Here is a 17,800-nt window from a genome sequence, read left to right as displayed (position 1 = left end):
ATCGTCTCTAGCAATTCCGATGCGCAAAATTCCTACGCATGCTCGGAAACATTGAAGCATTGAACTTCATTTTCTCGGCTCGTCATAGTGCTCGTCACCGCGTTCTTGACGGTCGAAAGTTCAGAGAACTTTTGTGTGACCGTGCGTATGCAAGGCAAGCTTGAGTGGAATTCCGTCGGAAAAACCTTTGGATCGCGTGTACGCGGCATAAGGCCCGGTTCACAGTAGTGAGATGCCAGACATCGCATGTGATTTGCACCGCATTGCTGGGTAGTTCACATGCCATGTCTGTGCAATGCGAGTTCAGCCATACGAACCGTATGGCTGAATTTGCATCGCATTCGGACCAAACTCGTGCAGGACCCTTTTTTTTTGTTTTTTGTTCGCAACAGAATCAGATCGCATGGGTGTTCACACCCATGCGATCCGATTCTGCAAATCGTGCTGCGTTTTGCAAACTGATTGCGGAGTGTCATTAACTTAACTTACGCTCCGCAATTAGTTTGCATGAACAGGTTTGCGATTTAGACGTGGTGCGGATTTGCAGCGAATTTGCTGTGAATTCGCACCGCATCTAGTGTGAACTGGGTCTAAAAGTGGAACTTTAGTCAGAAAATGAAGTCCTGCTAGATCACTTCAGGCTGGCCCCTTTTGCAGGTATAACTATGTAAAACATTAACAATAAGTGCCTATACTGTTTAAAATCCAGTAATACACCACCTCACCCTGCAGTGCACATGCTCAGTTGCTCTCCATTTTTAGGTACTGCTGAGTTTTTAGAGGTCGATCTGCTGACAGCCTTAAAGCGGAATTAAACCCCCTATGCTTTACAGCCAAGGTAGCTGCTTCTGTTTTAACTGCAACTGCCCATGTAACCAGTTTTGACACCAGCCATTTGATGGTTTGACAGTTTTGTTGAGGACACAATCAAATGTCACCATTTGCATTTCCAACATTCCAGGAATGTAACTGTTTTTTGAAACCGATAAATCAATGGGCTTAGTTCCTCTTTATGATTTACTGCTGTTCAAGGGTTCTGGGCTTTAGCAAAATGGCAGCCTCCAGCAAAAAGAAACAGTAGCCATGCTGGAGGCAATTTACAGCGCACACACTAATTTTAGGTAGCGTAATTATTAATGTGGAATGTATGTTCCTTGTTAAAGAACATTATTTTTTTATCAAGTTGTTATGGGTAAAGTTCCACTTTAAATATACACAATTGTAGATGGTAACAAATTAGAGAAGTTCATTGTTGCGGTTTACAGACACTTTATGAAAACTAGAGAACTAAAAAGAACTAAAATGAAAAGTGTCATAACAGTTCACATTTTATAAATGAATATTTTGAGTAGCCTACTGTGTGTGTGTCTATCTATCTATCTAGTACTTATAAAAGAACAGTAGGGGGCACTAAATGCACATTTCCTTTGTGTCTTATTACCCTTTAGTGTGAAAAGTATAACAAAAGCAATGAAGTCATCAAACAAAGATTTTTTGAGATAATAAATTATGTCAATGAGGTAAGTTCACATTCTTACTGACTGTAGACATTTTGCAGTCTTTCAATGATGGTGTACTGTACATAAGTCTGTACTGATGTAGTTAATAAGAACTATCATGCAAGTCAAAATGAAATGTATGGATGTGCATTGCCTGTTTATTGCAGCTACATCTAAAATCAGAGCCAGATTTACCATTAGGAACAACAGGCATGAGCCTATATTTATGTGTCGCCTTCTCACTGACTGTTTTGACCCCAGAAATGCTGTGCCACAGTGTAGGGTGGGTAAGGCTCAGTCACATTCGTCTGAATGGGCCATGTTTGGCGACAGTACTGCCCACTGAACGTGAACGGGGGGGATCATTTTTGCCACAAAGCTTTGCATGGATGGCGGTGTACATTTGCCATGGCTGTGGCACATATACATGCTCACCCATTGCCTACGCAGCTTAAGATGGGCAATGGGGGGATTGTAAAAATGCAACTCAAAGGCATGTTTTTACACACACACACACACACACACACACACACTTGAAGCCTAAAAGGAGCCTTTAGAGTAGAAATTTGCAGACTTGACACTTTATGTGGAATAAATTAAATGGACACTAATAAGGTTTCATTATTTTGTTGTATCGATTCATGTAAAATTGCACTATGTTTATTTATGTATTTATTTACAGAAATTTGCACTATGTTTTTTTTCTTTTGTTTTTATGGTTTTGTGCACTTCTTGACGTTTATTTGCGTAGCTAAACACCAGTGCTAAAGAGCATCTGTGTCTACACCAATACAATGTACTTCTTTGTCTGTCACCCACCTGCAGCTGAAGGCCTCTTGAGCCCCTATAGGGAAAGAGCCTTGACTGATGAGGGCATGGTGCCGTACAAGGTGGTTGATGGTCACCAAGGATTGGTGGAAATATGGGGGATGGGCTGGACCTGAGCTCAGAAAAAGATTGCCCCCCCAGGGAATTCTGGGTCTTTTGAAGAAGTGGATGGAAGAGCTGCCCACCCTCCTGCCCCTTTTTTCCTTTATGGTATATCACAGCTTTCTGTGGTTTCTTGACCTTGCCAGCATTTAAATTTGCTGTAATGGGCTATGCCCTTGATGGAAAATTGGAAGTAGGCTGTCTGTCCAGCACTTATGGTAAGGACAGGCCCCCTTTGGAATTGCGTGCTCACAGTACAACTGTGACTGGCACTGGTTTAAAGTGTTCACATGTTATGTGTTGGAATTTAAATAAAGCTGTGGCCTTGCCCTTTCCAACCTAATGGTTGTAAGTGTTTTTATTTAATGGGGTGAGGGGGCAAGGGTGTTTTTTTTTTTTTTTTTTTCTTTATCCCATTATGTTACAGTTCATTTGTACCTAGGCCCATTGCGCCTCAGCAGTCATTACCATACATGGGAAAACACTGAGAACTGTACACTAGTGGACATTTGTGCCTCTCACTGTCCATGTGTATGAGCCCTGTATTGTATTGTAAATATGAGTTTAGTACAGGTATAACAAATCTTTTACTCTCTTCTAGGTGTATAAGCAAATCGGAACATTTGTGGCGCTCGTTGGGGTAGAATTCTGGAATAAGACGGATATGTTTCAAGTCGCAACCTCAGCCTCCATCGATCTTGACCGGTTCTGTAAATGGAGAAAGGAAGTTTTGCTCCCAAGACAATATCATGACAATGCCCAGTTTGTGACGTAAGCACCCCATCATTGTGTACCATACTATAAAAAGTTTTGGATATAGGGAATATTTTAAAGCGACCAAATCGCTTCCAAAAATACTTTAAAACAAAGCCCTGAATGTAAAAGAACATTAATACTTTCCTGTCCTGCTGCCCGAGCCACCAACCTTTCCACTGTTGCAGAGCTACTGCAGACTGGAGAAACTCCGGCATCTGACAATTCATCCCCCTCCTGAGCTCTGTGGTTCCTCCTTCTTACCCCTAAGGCACTTCAGAAGGAATAACAGTGTGCACCAGGTGACACGGGCATCAAACACGCCTTAAAGTATGCCAGATGCAGACATTTCTTTGTCAGCGGTAGAAAGTAAACATCAGTATAGTAGGCAGAAGGACAGGGAAATACTGTTTTTATAGGAAGGACTTTATTTAATGCTTTTCGGAAGCAACAGGGTCCCATTAAATTGGAGCAAAGCTACATCTGACCATTTAAAGAAGGATTCACAGCTGAATCTGTAATCTAGAATGACATTTTTTTCTGTTTTGTGATAACGTGTACCTGTTTTGTATAGGTTTATCAATGCAAAAATTAAAAAAATTCCCTTGAGTTGTTTTGGTGGAAAGAATCATAGTACATCAATTCTGAAGAAAGTTTTTTTTTTTTTTTTTTTAAATCTTTATTTTTATTTTTGAAAGAGGTAATCATATGAAAACACAGAAACAATCCCTTAAAATAAAAAATGAATACATACAATAACAGTCTCGTCCATGGCACTCCGATGTATAGTCTTCTATACATAAGTAAAACTTTTCGTTATCTATGGGGTACCCTCAGATTGTAAAGGAAAGGGAGGCTCTGTATGACACACGACCACTCTTTAAACGGCAAATACCATATTTTATATAGAGAGGAAAATAGTGTGAATCACTTTGATCCGGGATCAAGCGACCCAAGAGAGAGAACCAGAGAAGAAGAAGAAAGATGAATAAATGAGAAGAAAGAGAAAGCGAGGAGAGGAGAAAAAAATAAATAAATAAAACGGGGGGGGGGGTGGGGGGGTTGGGGAGGAGGTAAACATACCCCCGACCAGTTTCGCCACCCGCTTCGGGGGAAACATGCAAGATCGCTGTAACGTGGGTTAGACCATCAGCTCATTGTATTCCGCAGAGTATACAAACTCGTGCCACCAAAACCATTTTTTGGAGAATTGTTCACTAAGGCCTCTTTCTGTGGCCACCAGGTCTTCCATTGCCCTGATTTCTGACACCTTTCTCAACCACATGGTCACCGATGGGGGCTGCGCCCGCCTCCAACACAGGGGGATGCAATTCCTCGCTGCCGTGATCAGGAGAGGGACAATTGATTTCTTATAGACTTTGGTGGGAAACTCGTGGTGTTGAAGAAGAAAGAATTCAGGGGTCTCAGGTATCTCTCGGTCCGTGAATTTTTGCACTATGCGCCGTACTTCCGTCCAGAAAGGACGGAGGGTTCGACATGACCAGAAGACATGTAGCAGGGAGCCGGTCTCCTCTCCACATCTCCAACACAGGTTTGAACTCTGGGGGAACATCTGATGAATTTTTTCCGGGGTATAGTACCACCGAGCTAGAAGCTTGTATCCCGCCTCTTGATGTCTGGCGCATACGGATATCTTATGAGCAAAAAGAAAGAGCCGATCTATTTGTTTCTCTTTAAATTTCACCCCTAGATCCTTCTCCCACTTGGATATGTAGAGAAGTCTGAAGTCCTGAGGTTGATCAAGTAGCAGTTGGTAAGTCAGGGAGATGGCATGTCTCAGTGGAGTTTGTTCCACACACATCAGTTCAAAGGTGGTTAATTGCCTCTCAAACAACTCAGGCGTAGGCAGCGAGCCAATAAAATGAGTAAGTTGAATCTTCTGCCAAAACGACAAACCCGCCAGGGCTGGATCCTCTGTGATTTGTTGCCTGTTCTTCCACTGACCGTCGATAAGAAAGTGTCTTGCTTGAGATCGCTCAACCTCCAGCAGCTGCAAGAATCTGGGGTCATCAAGACCTGGGGCAAACGCTGGGTTTCCAACAATGGGGGTGAGTGGGGACGGGAGCGGAGCGACCAAAAAATCGCGGAAGACTTTGCGGGCTGTTTGCCACATTTCCCCCACTGTCGGGTGTTTAATTATTCGGTTGGGCATGGGCTTATGACACCAAGGCAACGATTCCAGTCTGGTTCCTGCTAAGGCGTATTCTATTTGCACCCACTGCTTCAAGGTACTGTGTCGGCACCAGTCTAGTATCCTGGTTAAGTGACATGCCATTAAGTAGAGATTCGCATCTGGTAAGGCAATACCCCCTCTTAGCTTTGGTAATCTAAGGGTGGTCTGGGGTAAGCGTGGTGGTTTTTGAGCCCAAACGAAACTCACAAATGTTTTATTAACTGCTTTAAGGAAGGAAACAGGAATACGTACAGGGAGAGCCTGGAAATGGTAAAGTAACCGTGGCATAATGTTCATTTTTAATATGGCACACCGCCCAAACCATGAAAACATTCCTTTCTGCCAGGTCTGGAGATCCTTTTTTATAGCCGTTAAGAGGGGAGGGAAGTTGAGAGAGAAGACTTCTTCTATTCTGCTTGGCAAATAAATGCCCAAGTATTTAATGTGGGATGAGGCCCATCTGAAAGGGAAGTCTACTCTAATCAACTCAGCCAAGGAAGGTGGCAGATCGATCTCTAGAGCCTCGGATTTCTGGTAATTAATGCGGAATAAAAACAGTTTTTCATAGGTCTTCAGTTCTGCAAGCAGATTTGGCATGGACGTCAGTGGGCTGGTCAGAAAGAAAAGCAAATCATCTGCAAAGGCAGCTATTTTTGGGGAAAGGGTGTCATTCAATCTAAGCCCCTTGATATTCAGGTTATCCCTGATAAATCTTAGGAAAGGTTCGAGGGTCAGAATAAATATCAGAGGCGATAAGGGACACCCCTGTCTTGTCCCATTTGTTATTTGAAATGATGAAGACAGGTGGCCGTTCACCTTGACCTGTGCCAAAGGGCAGGAGTAAATTGCTTGCACCCAGTTCATCATGCGATCTCTGAGACCCAGACTCCGGAGGGTTTCGAAGAGAAAAGGCCAGCTTACCTTATCAAACGCTTTCTCCGCGTCTGTTGAAGGAGCACCATCGTAGTTTTCCGTTTCCGTGCCGCAAATATTAGGTTGATTGCTTTAGTTGTATTGTCACGTGCCTCCCTCGAGGGAACAAATCCCACTTGGTCAGAGTGAATCAATTGAGGGATCAGGTCTATAAGCCGAATGGAGAGAATTTTTGTGAACATTTTCAAATCAATGTTTAGTAATGAGATCGGCCTGTAGCTTTGGCATAGTAGGGGGTCTTTGCCCTCCTTTGGAATAACCGTAATGTAAGCACGTAGTGTGTCTCTGGGAAGGGCAAGGCCTTCACCTGCAGCGTTGTATGCCGAAATGAAATGCGGGGTCAAAAGACCCCCAAAGGTCTTGTAGTATAGCAGGGAATATCCATCCGGACCCGGGGCTTTACCCAATTGCATGCTCGCCATCGCTCTGGTTACTTCGTCCGCCCAGATGGGTTTCTCCAGTGCTGTTAAATCCTCGTCTGTTAGTTGAGGCAAGCCAGATCTTTGTAGGTAATCTTGTATCTTACCCTGTTCCACCTGTGACGCCCCTTCAGAGGACGGACGTGTCAAGTTGTATAAAGAGGTGTAATACTTTCGAAACTGTTCTGCTATGGCTTCTGTGGTGTGAACCTTATGGTGGGTTTCAGTATATATTTCGGGGATAAACGTTCGTGCTCGTTGGGCTCTGAGAGCTCATGCCAGCAGTTTACCACTTTTGTTACTGTGCATATAGAACGTTTTCCTGCATTTGGCTATCACCTCTTTTGCCCTATGTAGAGCCATGGTACGTAATTGATTCCGCAATGCTGTTAAATCTGCCAATGCTTGTTCAGCGAGCGACCATTTGTGGGTGGCCTCCAAGGATCGGATTTTACCTAGGAGTTCCAAGGTCTGTTGCTCTCTGGCCTTCTTGATGCGGGACCCTATTTTTATTAAGAGACCCCTAATGTAGCTTTTGTGGGCTTCCCAAACCATTGTTGAGGCTGTTTCTGAGTTTGTGTTTTCGGCAAAAAATTGCCTCAATTCCTTAGACACCTCCGCGACCACCTCAGGCATCTGGATCAAAGAATCGTTGATCTTCCACATCCACTGCTTGGTTGTGGGTGTCAAGATGTCTATGTCCACCATAACCGGGGCATGATCTGAGAATGTAATAGATCCGATCTATGCTGACGTAACCCTAGACAGAAGGGATTGGGGCATCATAATTAGATCAATTCGGGTGTATGAGTCGTGGGGGTGCAAGTAGAAAGTGTAATCTCGTTGGTTCGGATGAAGAATCAGCCACACGTCTACTAGATGGAAAGCATAAAAGCTTTTCTTTAGGCGTTTCAGTGCCGCATAGGAGAGCTGGGAGGTGGTCTTAGATGAGTCCAAAGTAGGGTCCATGATGAAATTCATGTCACCTCCCAGTATCATTGCCCCTTCACCAAACTCTCCCAGCTTGTTCAAGACTGGCTCTAGGAAAGTAATCTGGTTTGTGTTTGGGAGATAAAGGTTCACTAGGGTAACCATAGAGCCGCCCAGTGTCCCTTTCACAAACAATGCCCTACCCTCCGTGTCACTCCACTTATCTTTCTCCTGCCACGGAGTAGTATTGCGAATTAGAATGCTTACCCCCCTGGACTTGGAATCCGACGCGCACCCATGGTAAGCCATCGGGAAGAGACGATTCTTGAGACCAGGTATTTTGTCAGCACGAAAATGCGTCTCCTGCAGGAAACAAATGTGAGCCCCTGATCGTTTCAGATTAGACATAACAATAGTGCGCTTCTCTGGGGTGTTCAGACCCTTTACATTAATCGAGAGCAAGCGAACTGGTTCCTGACCACTCCTGGTCATGGCGAGAACTGGCGGAGGGGGGAAAAAAAAAAACAAAAAACAAAAAAAAACAAAAAAGGGGGGGGGGAGAGAGGAAGATACGAGAGAAGAAAGAGAGAACAGAAACAAAAATACACAAATACAAAGACAGCTAATACGCAAACGCGTATGGGAGACCTAATCTCCAAACACCCTAGTGACCCCAAAAGAGAAGCCACTAACTGGATGTAACCCTATGTGGGGAAAGTGGTTGTGTACAGCAGGGCATAGAGGCTCCCTATCCCCCACCAGTCCATAACATAAAACAATGATAATAAATGACTGATATGTCCGGCTAAGTCTATGTAATGGCCCCAAATCTTTGAGCTAGCTAATGGCGTAGCCCTGACTGGATATTTAACATTGCAAACTCTGTCAACAAAAAAACACCATCAAAATAAACTTGTATAAACAGGGAAATCTCTCCTCCTCACTGCCCAGGAAGAGGGATTTACCAACAGAGTGGAGGATATAACCCCACTGCAAGAAGTCCCCGGGATATTCTGCATTACCCCAGCAGCCGCTTGGCAATTAATCCCCTGAACCACGTCCCCCACCCCCAATGAAGGGGCGGGGAAATGCGGAAAGGACGTGGCAGGGAGAAGGCAAGGAGGAGGGAGGGAAGGAGACGGGGCAAAGGGGGCGGGTAAATAGGAAGGAGGAGCCATGAACTCGCGGGTCAAGAGGAGAGGATGGAGGAAGGAAAAGGGGGGGGAGTGGGGGGTGAGGGATGTGCAAGGAAGAGGGAGGGGGGTCCTCTAATACAGGCCGAGCAGCATCTCCAGTATATCCGCTCATTTCACGAGGTTACCCTCAACTGGATGCTGTGTCAGCCTGCCCCAATTGGGACATTAAGCTCCATACAATTAGTCCCCCCTTAGTAAACCCGCAGACAACACCCCCCCCCACTCGACCCTCTTGAAATCAATGAAATAGGACAGAGACAATACATTTTACACGTAAAGCAAATGCTAGGCAAATGATCTCTGATCCAACTGTCCCTCCAAGCAAAGTCCTCTGTACTTGATCCGCATCTCTCCCCGTAGCTATCCTCATAAGTTCGTGCTAAGGAATAAGTATTCCCCCGCCCTCCCGGCCACTCCCCCCCCCAACAAGCTCCCAACCCCCCCCCCCACCACCCAAAAGCTAAAGGTCCCAGTGCAAACAGTTCACACAATCAACTGGTAACCTTATTGCTGCTTCGGGTTCCACAGTCTGAGTAGGCGTCATAAGTTGGATTCCCGTGCATACCAGAGATGCGAAATGGTATCACTGTCCCGGGGTCGGGAAGAAGCGCACACCGGGTGAGGGGAAGGGAGGGCGGAGGGCCAAGACAGTCTCACACTTCCAGATGGGGAAGGGGGGCCAGGATCCGATCGTCTTGGGGTCAGACCTCAGGGGCCGCGGGCATAGCTAGAAAGCAGGGCAGGGAGGGAGAGGAGAGAGGGAGAGGGGGAAAGTCCTTTAGCCTAGCGGCAGAAAGTTCAAGTCCCGGGAACACTCACTTGTGGGCTTCCGCTGGTGTTACGGCTCCGGATCTTGGGCTCTGATCGGTGTGTGATCCCTCCGTCTGCGTCTTGAAGAGCGGCGTGGCTGTGTCGGAGGCGGCACCTGTGGCCTCAGACGAAGATCTCCACCAGAAAGATAGCACAGCCAGTCCTGGATGGGGATCTCCTCCATCTCCAGGAAATGAAACAGCTCCGGGAGATCCGAGTGGCGTCTCAGTGTGTAAGAGGTGCCCGCCTTACGGACCGTTAACTGTAGCGGGAATCCCCAGCGGTATTGAAGTTGAGCGCCGCGCAGATATTCCAGCAGGGGTTTGAGCACGGCTCTCCTCCGTAGGGTTGCCCGAGAGATATCCGGAAAGACAGAGATAGCCGCCCCGTCGAAATCCACCACTCCCTTCTGCCAGGCGGCTCTCATGATACTTTCTTTCTGCGCGTACCTATGAAGCCGGCAGATCACATCTCTGGGACGATCTTGTTCCCCTGGCCGGGGGCCGAGCGCCCTATGCACCCTGTCAAACTCCCACTGCACAGCGGGTTCTGGCTCCATGATCTTTTGTAGGATTGCCCGCACAGTCTCCTGCAGATTCTCAGACTGCAGATTCTCAGACCCCGTGGCCTCAGGTATCCCTCGAAGCCGCAAGTTGTTCCTGCGGCTTCGTTTCTCGAGATCCTCTGCATGCAGCTGCATCTCCGCCAACTGTTCTTGGCTTAACTGCTGTGTCCTTTCTAAGTGAGCAATACGAGCCTCCAGAGCATCCATATTTGCCTCCCCGCTGGACAGTCTCACATCTATACTCTGCACTTCCTCTCGCACCTGCTGGAAGTCACGGCGGTGCTGCTCCTCCACCTGCGACACCATGGCTGCCAAGTCTGCTTTGGTCGGGAGGGCTCTCAGTAGCGCCCTGATGTCGTCCTCATCCCTGGGTGTGAGAGTAGGCATCCCCTGGCTGCTCGAAGTGCCGGACTGAGAGTCTAACAAAGGCGGGATGCCTGTGAGGGAGTTATGCATTGGGCTGTGTGAGACCTCCATGATGGGAGAGAGGGTTGAAGAGGGCCCACTGTCGCCACGTGTTCCTGTGCAGTTCACTGCCGGCGCGGAGCGGGGTTTGTCTCTGAAATATCGGTCAATCTGGTCCGCCTGAGCCGCTGTGGACGATCCTCTGCCCCTCTGTCGCTTATGATATCTCATGGCCAGCAGAAATGTTGTTGAGAACGGGCATATCAGCCAGGTTAGACTAGCCAATCAGCTTCTAACTTCAACTTCTTCAATTAAGCTTTGACAATAAAACTAGAAGTTTCTATGCACAGCTGCACCATATTTTGCACGCTTCAGTTTTAGTAGATTCCCCCAATGTGTATTCTTCCTTGAATCTTGGATTGTGTATTTCTTCAAGATCTGTGCAGTAATCTAGTGTGAAACTTTGTACAGGAGCTTCCTGTCATAAAGGCCACGCACTGCTGCTCTCTCCTTGTGCAGGGTGACTGGTCTTGCCTCCGCCCCCTCCTATAGTTTTCTGCAGGCAGCCTGTAGTGGGTGGGGCCTGCTGGCCCCCTCCCACAGCTCTGCTGCCTGCACAGTCTATGTACAGCACAGTAATGATATCACTGCTAATTGTACAAGGTATCTGGGCTTGCAAAGACATTTTGTGCACACAAAATACATTTGTATCCTTTGTGGCTCCTGAGGAATATATCTGAATGAGTTTATGTGCCCACAGTTCAGCTTTAAACTAAAATTCCACTTTCCAGTAGTTATTTGCATGTCCCACAGGAGAGTTCCTGCATTGCAGAGTGGCACACAGGCTTTCTTAAATCTCAGGCTTCTTCCAGTTGTGGATTCCCCCAGGTAGAGAGACAGTAATAGACAACTTTCCAGAAAAAATGGTTGGGCATTCTATGGTAGCCTGTATTCTTTGGAAAGCATCAAATATAAAGTATTAGACCTTTATTGAATAGATTATACATTTATATGAATGTGTGAAATGAAGTATTGTTAAAGAAATTACATATTCAAAATTGATCTGTTTGGGTTTGCAGGAGCACAGATTTTGATGGACCCACAGTTGGTTTGGCCTTTGTGGGTACTATATGTTCTGACTCCCATTCTTGTGGTGTCATTCAGGTAAGCTGATATTTTCATTTTATTCTTTAAGCTGGATAAAAACTGAATGTGGCCACATCACTGATCATCACTTATCATTGTCACATTACTGACCATGAATACATTTCTGATCATCATCACTTTACTGATCAAGTGATCATCACTGATCACATCACTGATCATCACTTATCATTGTCACATTATTGACCATCAATACATTTCTGATCATCACTGATCATCATCATATCATATTACTGATCATCAATACATCACTGATCATTATCATAGCACTGATCATCAATACATCATTGATCATTATCACATAACAAATCATTAATGCATCAACAATCATCATCACATTACTAAATACTAATCATCACATTGCATCACTGATCATGGCTAATCATCATACCATCACTGATCACCAATGACCAATGATCACATCAATGAACATCACATTGATGGAATACAGTGTGCCCTTGTACACCTTGCACCCCCTAGAGTCCTCCTAGAGTCCATGAGGTTATATCTATACAGGCTCTTATGTGACAGTCCAATGACCTGTAGTACATAGATAGGACTGTACTCACCCCCCGCACTGTCTGCTCGGACTCCAGGCCGGGATGGAGGTGTCAGTGTAGAGAGGAGGGAGGGCTGTTTGCTGTCTTACAAATTCGGGAATCGGATTCTGAATAAAAAAAAAGCTCCGCTCGGGCCGTGCGTTCCACGGAGCTGCTGACGTCACTTCTGGTTTATCACTGGCACAGAAAAACCGTAAGTGATGCCACAACTTCGAGGGAAAGCACTGCTCATGCCCTAGGGCGGTGCCAATCAAAAACAAGGCATCTGTAGTAACACTACGGAAGGGAGTATTCCGGAGCACTGCATTGCGCCACAAAGCAGGCCAAAGCCCCACAAATGAAGCTTTTCGTTTGCACGTGATTGCATAGATGTCACGCTTCCCATAGTCCTCAGTGTCCGGCGCCTGAACACAGTGCACTTAAAGGACCTTTTTTATTTATTTATTTTAAATGGGCTTTCTTTTTTTTTTTTTTTTTGTGACTGCCCTAGAGGGGGCGGCGCCCGTGCGCCCCCTATGGATGAGCTGCCACCGACCCTGACAATGGCTGCATGTGCTAAAAGTATTAGGCCTTACTGTAATGTCAAACCTGCATTTATATGCATTTAGAGGACATTTCTAAATGCATATACTGTAAATGCATGTAATGATTCTTCAATGGTGCTATTCACATTGTGCGTTTCGTTTAGCTGCATGTAGAGAAAATAGAATTCTGTGAGTCCAGGCTTCAATTAGACACTCCAAATGTGTGTAAATGTAGATAAACACATGTAAATGTGACTAAACATTCCTAAATGCAACTAAACCTGTTTTTAAGAGCATGTAAACACAAGAAAAAACAATCAGGGAGACATAAGGCCCCATGCACACTGTGCTTTTAGCCCCGATGCACGGAGCCCTGGTGTTAAGTTGCAGGAGGAGGGCACAGGTGCATTGGCTAGCCCTGGAGCTGGTAGCCTGTCAAATACTATGAGATGCTGACAGCTGCTGGGGCTGGACAGTGCATCTAGCAATACAAACATTTAGGGCAGTATAAGTTCAGGGACTAATACCCGCAAAAGACTTCTTGAGACTTTTCTTGTTTCATGCATTCCTCCCTAGGTACATATTGCCCTAAATGTTCGTACCACTACATCCACCATCCAGCAACAACAGCTGTCAGCCTCTCATAGAGTTTGGCAGGTTGCAGGCAGTCGGGGTGGATGGTGCACCTGCCCATTGCCTGCAGCTAAACGCCACAGCCTCATGCATGGGAGCTAGATTTGCATGTTTATATTGCCCAGATTACTTTTCCAAACACAGGAATGCCAGTGTAAATAAGGCCTTAAATTAAATATGTGCCATTGTGTATCGACAGCTGTAGCCATGGCAAACAGCAGTGGGGTTGATTTACTAAAACTGGAGAGTGCAAAATCTGGTGCAGCTTTGCATAGAAACCAATCAGCTTCCAGGTTTTTTTGTCAAATCTTAATTGAACAAGCTGAAGTCAGAGCCTATTGGCTACCATGCACAGCTGCACCAGATTTTGTACACTCCAGTTTTAGCCCTGGTTCACATTGATGCGATTTGGCATGCGATTTGACATGTCAAATTGACGGCAATTGCCGACAAAGGCACCGTCTGTTTCCGTACTACTTTTGGCGATTTTGAGGTGCGATTTTTATTGACAGAAACCCGCACAGATGTCTCTGAAATCGCCCCCGAAGTCAGGACTGACATGCGGGAATGAAATGGTGCGAGTTCAGAACTTGCACAATTTCAGTGAACCTAGGCTGAATAAATCAACCCCTATGCGTACGTGAAATAACATTTAAGTCTGACCTGATTTGGTTCAGAAAGCGAAGTTACTGTCATTCACTGTCCATTAAAGCGTATGTGAAAGCAAACGAAAAAAAAAATGCAGTACATTTCTACAATACATGTATATTTACCCATGTGTTATCACTTTAAAGACTTTAAAGCTGATCTGTCAGAAATGCACTCGGCTACTTGTTTCTTTTTTGTGGGCTGATGACACAGCATTGTGTCAGCTCTGCCCAGTTTTTTTTTTTTCCTAAACTACTTAACCGTTGTCTTATTCTTTAAAACATAGAAGTTAATTGACTTTATAATTCCAAGATGAGAACTGGGAGGGCTAAATAATCTCTTTGCAATAGCACAGGCAGAGACAGCTCTGAATTTCTGACAAGTTCAACAGAAAAACAGATATCCCAAAATACTATCAATGGTACATTTTTAACAAAGCAAAAGGGAGCAAATAAAAAAAAGTTGATTGGGTTTGCAAAGACTTTAAGATTGTCCCAAGCGCCATCTTCTCACTCTTCTAATATGATGTTTCCTGTTTTACTCTCTCACTTGCTTCCAGGATCACAGCAGGGTCGCCATATCTGTCGGTGCCACAGTTGCCCATGAAATGGGACACAACCTGGGGATGAATCATGACACCGGCTCCTGCACCTGTTCTGCTGATTCCTGTATCATGTCGCCCACTCTAAGGTGGGTTCATGTACTCCAAAAGCCCCATACACGCTATCAGATTTTCTGCTGATTTTTGTCTTCAGATTTACCAAAACCATATAATATGAGGTCAAACCTTAAGAGTTTCAATTTGTATGCAATCATGCAGGCCCTTGCACTACATGGTTTTGGTAAATCTGAAGACAAAAATCAGCAGAAAATCTGACAGTGTGTATGGGACTATACAGTATTTCTTATAAACTCATCAATCTCTGCCAGGAGCAACAAATCTAATTTCATCTATCATTTTTTTATTTATTTATTTAATTTATTTTTTCCTATAACGATCAGGAAACAAATGTGCATATTTAATTGTTTGCTAAGGAGACCAATGTTTCAACATCACCCATTGTGCCACTTAAAGCTGAACCCCAAGGCAATATAAATATAAGTGCAGCGATAAAAGCACCTTTGTACTTTACAGCAAGCAGTTTAAGTGCCTGAATTCAACTTGGTGTCAGACTCTTCCGATCCACTATACAGCAAAGCTTTAAAGTGGTGTTCCGGCCAAAATTATACTTTTTAAATAAAAATACCCATATAATACACAAGCTTAATGTATTCTAGTAAAGTTAGTCTGTAAACTAAGGTCTGTTTTGTTCGTTTATAGCAGTAGTTTGTCATTTTATAAACTTACAGCAGGCCGTGGCCATCTTAAGTGTGGGCATCTGAAGCCAGATTGTATTTCTTCCTGGATCTCATCCTTGCAGATCTCGCACATGCTCAGTGCAGCACAAGCAGTGTAATAGGTTTCAGGTCAGGGTTTCCATAGCAACGTCAGTGTCAGAGGAAGTTGCCGCCCCTTCCCAGAAGGCATTGCAAACAGGAAATGATGCGATGAGCCACGGCTAGGGAGGAGGAAGTGAAAAATGAATACAGCAGATATACAGTAGGTGCTGAGAAAAAAAATTTCAAAATATCCAATTTGTTTGCAGTGCACAGTTTAGTGAGGGATGCTGAAGAGTTGTAAAAGTGGGTGGAACTCCACTTTAATTGGGAGAGGGAACCAAAAGGGCCAATCCGTTGTATGCTGATTGGAGGAGAGATCACAATGACAGAAAGATGAGCTCATTAGTCTACTGCTTCTCTTTTCATTGTCCAGTCAGTCACACACTGGGGAAAGGACAAGACCTGTAAGAGCTATTTAAAGGAGAAGTTTGGCCAAAGCTCTTCACTGTGTTGATGGGGGAATGCCTCCCACAGCGCTTTTGTGTTCTGCCAGTCTGGCCGGCAGAACTCAATGATTACTGCTAGTGACTATAACCGCCGGCAGTAAATCAAATGCAAAAGAATTCGACAGGCTGGTTGTACCCAAGACAATCGATGGATTTTGAGGCTTCTGGGGTGCATTTTGAAGTGTGGGACATCAACCACTAGTGTTGCTATCACTTAAAGGAAGACTTCAGAATCCCTGTTCAGAACTGCGTTGTGGAAAGATACCGTATACTTCACTTTGTTGCGAATACCACAGGGACACAGGGAAAATGGTTTGTATGTTATTGTGTAAATACCATTGCACATTTTGGAGGACACGCTGTCCTGTTTGAATGGTGGCAGAATGAGGGGTTATTTTTCTTAGTGTTTGCGATAGGGTAACACTAATTATAGGGAATGCACATCTTTAAATTAAGCATCACTTATGACAGCACATTACTGCAGGGACCTGATCATCATCATTTTCTCTCCATACAGCTATAACACCCCCCATGTCTTCAGTTCCTGCAGTCTAACAAACTTCCGGGAGTTCATTTATGACCGGATGCCAGCGTGTATGCAAACTGAGCCATTAAAAGAGTTTATTGAGTCCCCTTCTGTTTGTGGCAACAAATTCACAGAGATGGGAGAGGACTGTGACTGTGGCAATGTAAAGGTAATCATCTGGTAGAATATCTGGTGGATATTTAATGTGATTGTCTTTTTTAGTATATTGTAAACTTGCAGAAATACCTTTTTATTGGTGAGATGTGCTCAAGTTGAAAAGTCAATTCTTGTAAAAAAAAAAAAAAAATTAAAAATGTGTAGCGGTACCCCCATGGGGGCTGCTGATTGACTCTATATCCCACTGGCTACCCCAACTCTGCAGATGCTCTATTACATCTGACACCTTGGGTTCCATTCTGCAATGTGACATTAGTAATAAGAAACTCACACGATATCACTGAACCACTCAGAAAAGTTTACTGAGATAAGTAATGGAACACAATAAAGCACATGAATGAACACAAGTTATGATTAACAACGGTCATCACTTAATACACATATACAAAACCTATAACCTTATAATCACCTCAAAGAGTATATGTGAACAGGTGCACAGGATAGGTACTCAATATCTCCAAGACATATATTAAATACCTTCCCACTGAGGCTTCAACACACAGACCAAATGCAATATATATTCTTTGCATTCAAGAACACAGGCTATACCTAGGCTATAATTCAGAGATCAACTTGTGGGTAGAGCAGCAATGCTTAGTAAAGAAGAAGATGGTGAAAGTTCTTTTAACTCTTCAGCTAGCCTAATGGTTAAACTGCAGTATATTGTGGTAATTTGTAATCCACAAAGACAAAGGGAAAGAAATGACTGTAGAACAAGAGGTGTGCTGATGACTGCTTAACTGAAGAAATATCACCACTTGTAGATTCCTCTTTACATGTGAGTACAATACAGTACTAACCTTACAGCACAGGGGGAGAAAGACAAGGCCACAAAGTCCAGCTGTATGATGCCTGTGAAGAAGTAGATTCACCTCCGTGGAACTTCAAGTCTCACCAGCAGTCTGTAGAAAGAACTCACTCAGCAATACTGTAATCTCTACTGGAATAGGCAGGTGCCCTCTCACCACAATAGACTCCAATGGCTGTGAGGCTCCGCCGATCCCCTCCTGGTGTCTGTCTGGTGAAGATGGCGCTGCCACGCCGTGCT

At 44.7% G+C, this 17,800-nt stretch overlaps 1 protein-coding gene across 2 annotated transcripts in view; it reads left to right on the top strand.

The window, feature by feature from the left end:
• Positions 1 to 17,800, top strand: part of LOC141133094 (zinc metalloproteinase-disintegrin-like VLAIP-B) — a 108,569-nt gene that overhangs the window by 50,453 nt on the left and 40,316 nt on the right. For both annotated transcript variants that reach the window (XM_073622225.1, XM_073622224.1), the window contains exons 8-12: positions 1,449 to 1,520; positions 3,031 to 3,200; positions 11,714 to 11,798; positions 14,723 to 14,853; positions 16,567 to 16,744. In XM_073622225.1, the coding sequence (XP_073478326.1) occupies positions 1,449 to 1,520; positions 3,031 to 3,200; positions 11,714 to 11,798; positions 14,723 to 14,853; positions 16,567 to 16,744 (636 nt within the window). The remainder of the gene's footprint in view (positions 1 to 1,448; positions 1,521 to 3,030; positions 3,201 to 11,713; positions 11,799 to 14,722; positions 14,854 to 16,566; positions 16,745 to 17,800) is intronic.

The sequence above is a fragment of the Aquarana catesbeiana genome, linkage group LG03 (assembly GCF_042186555.1).
Source record: "Aquarana catesbeiana isolate 2022-GZ linkage group LG03, ASM4218655v1, whole genome shotgun sequence".
In the NCBI taxonomy this organism is placed as follows: domain Eukaryota; kingdom Metazoa; phylum Chordata; class Amphibia; order Anura; family Ranidae; genus Aquarana; species Aquarana catesbeiana.
This window is presented reverse-complemented; position numbering and strand designations above follow the sequence as displayed.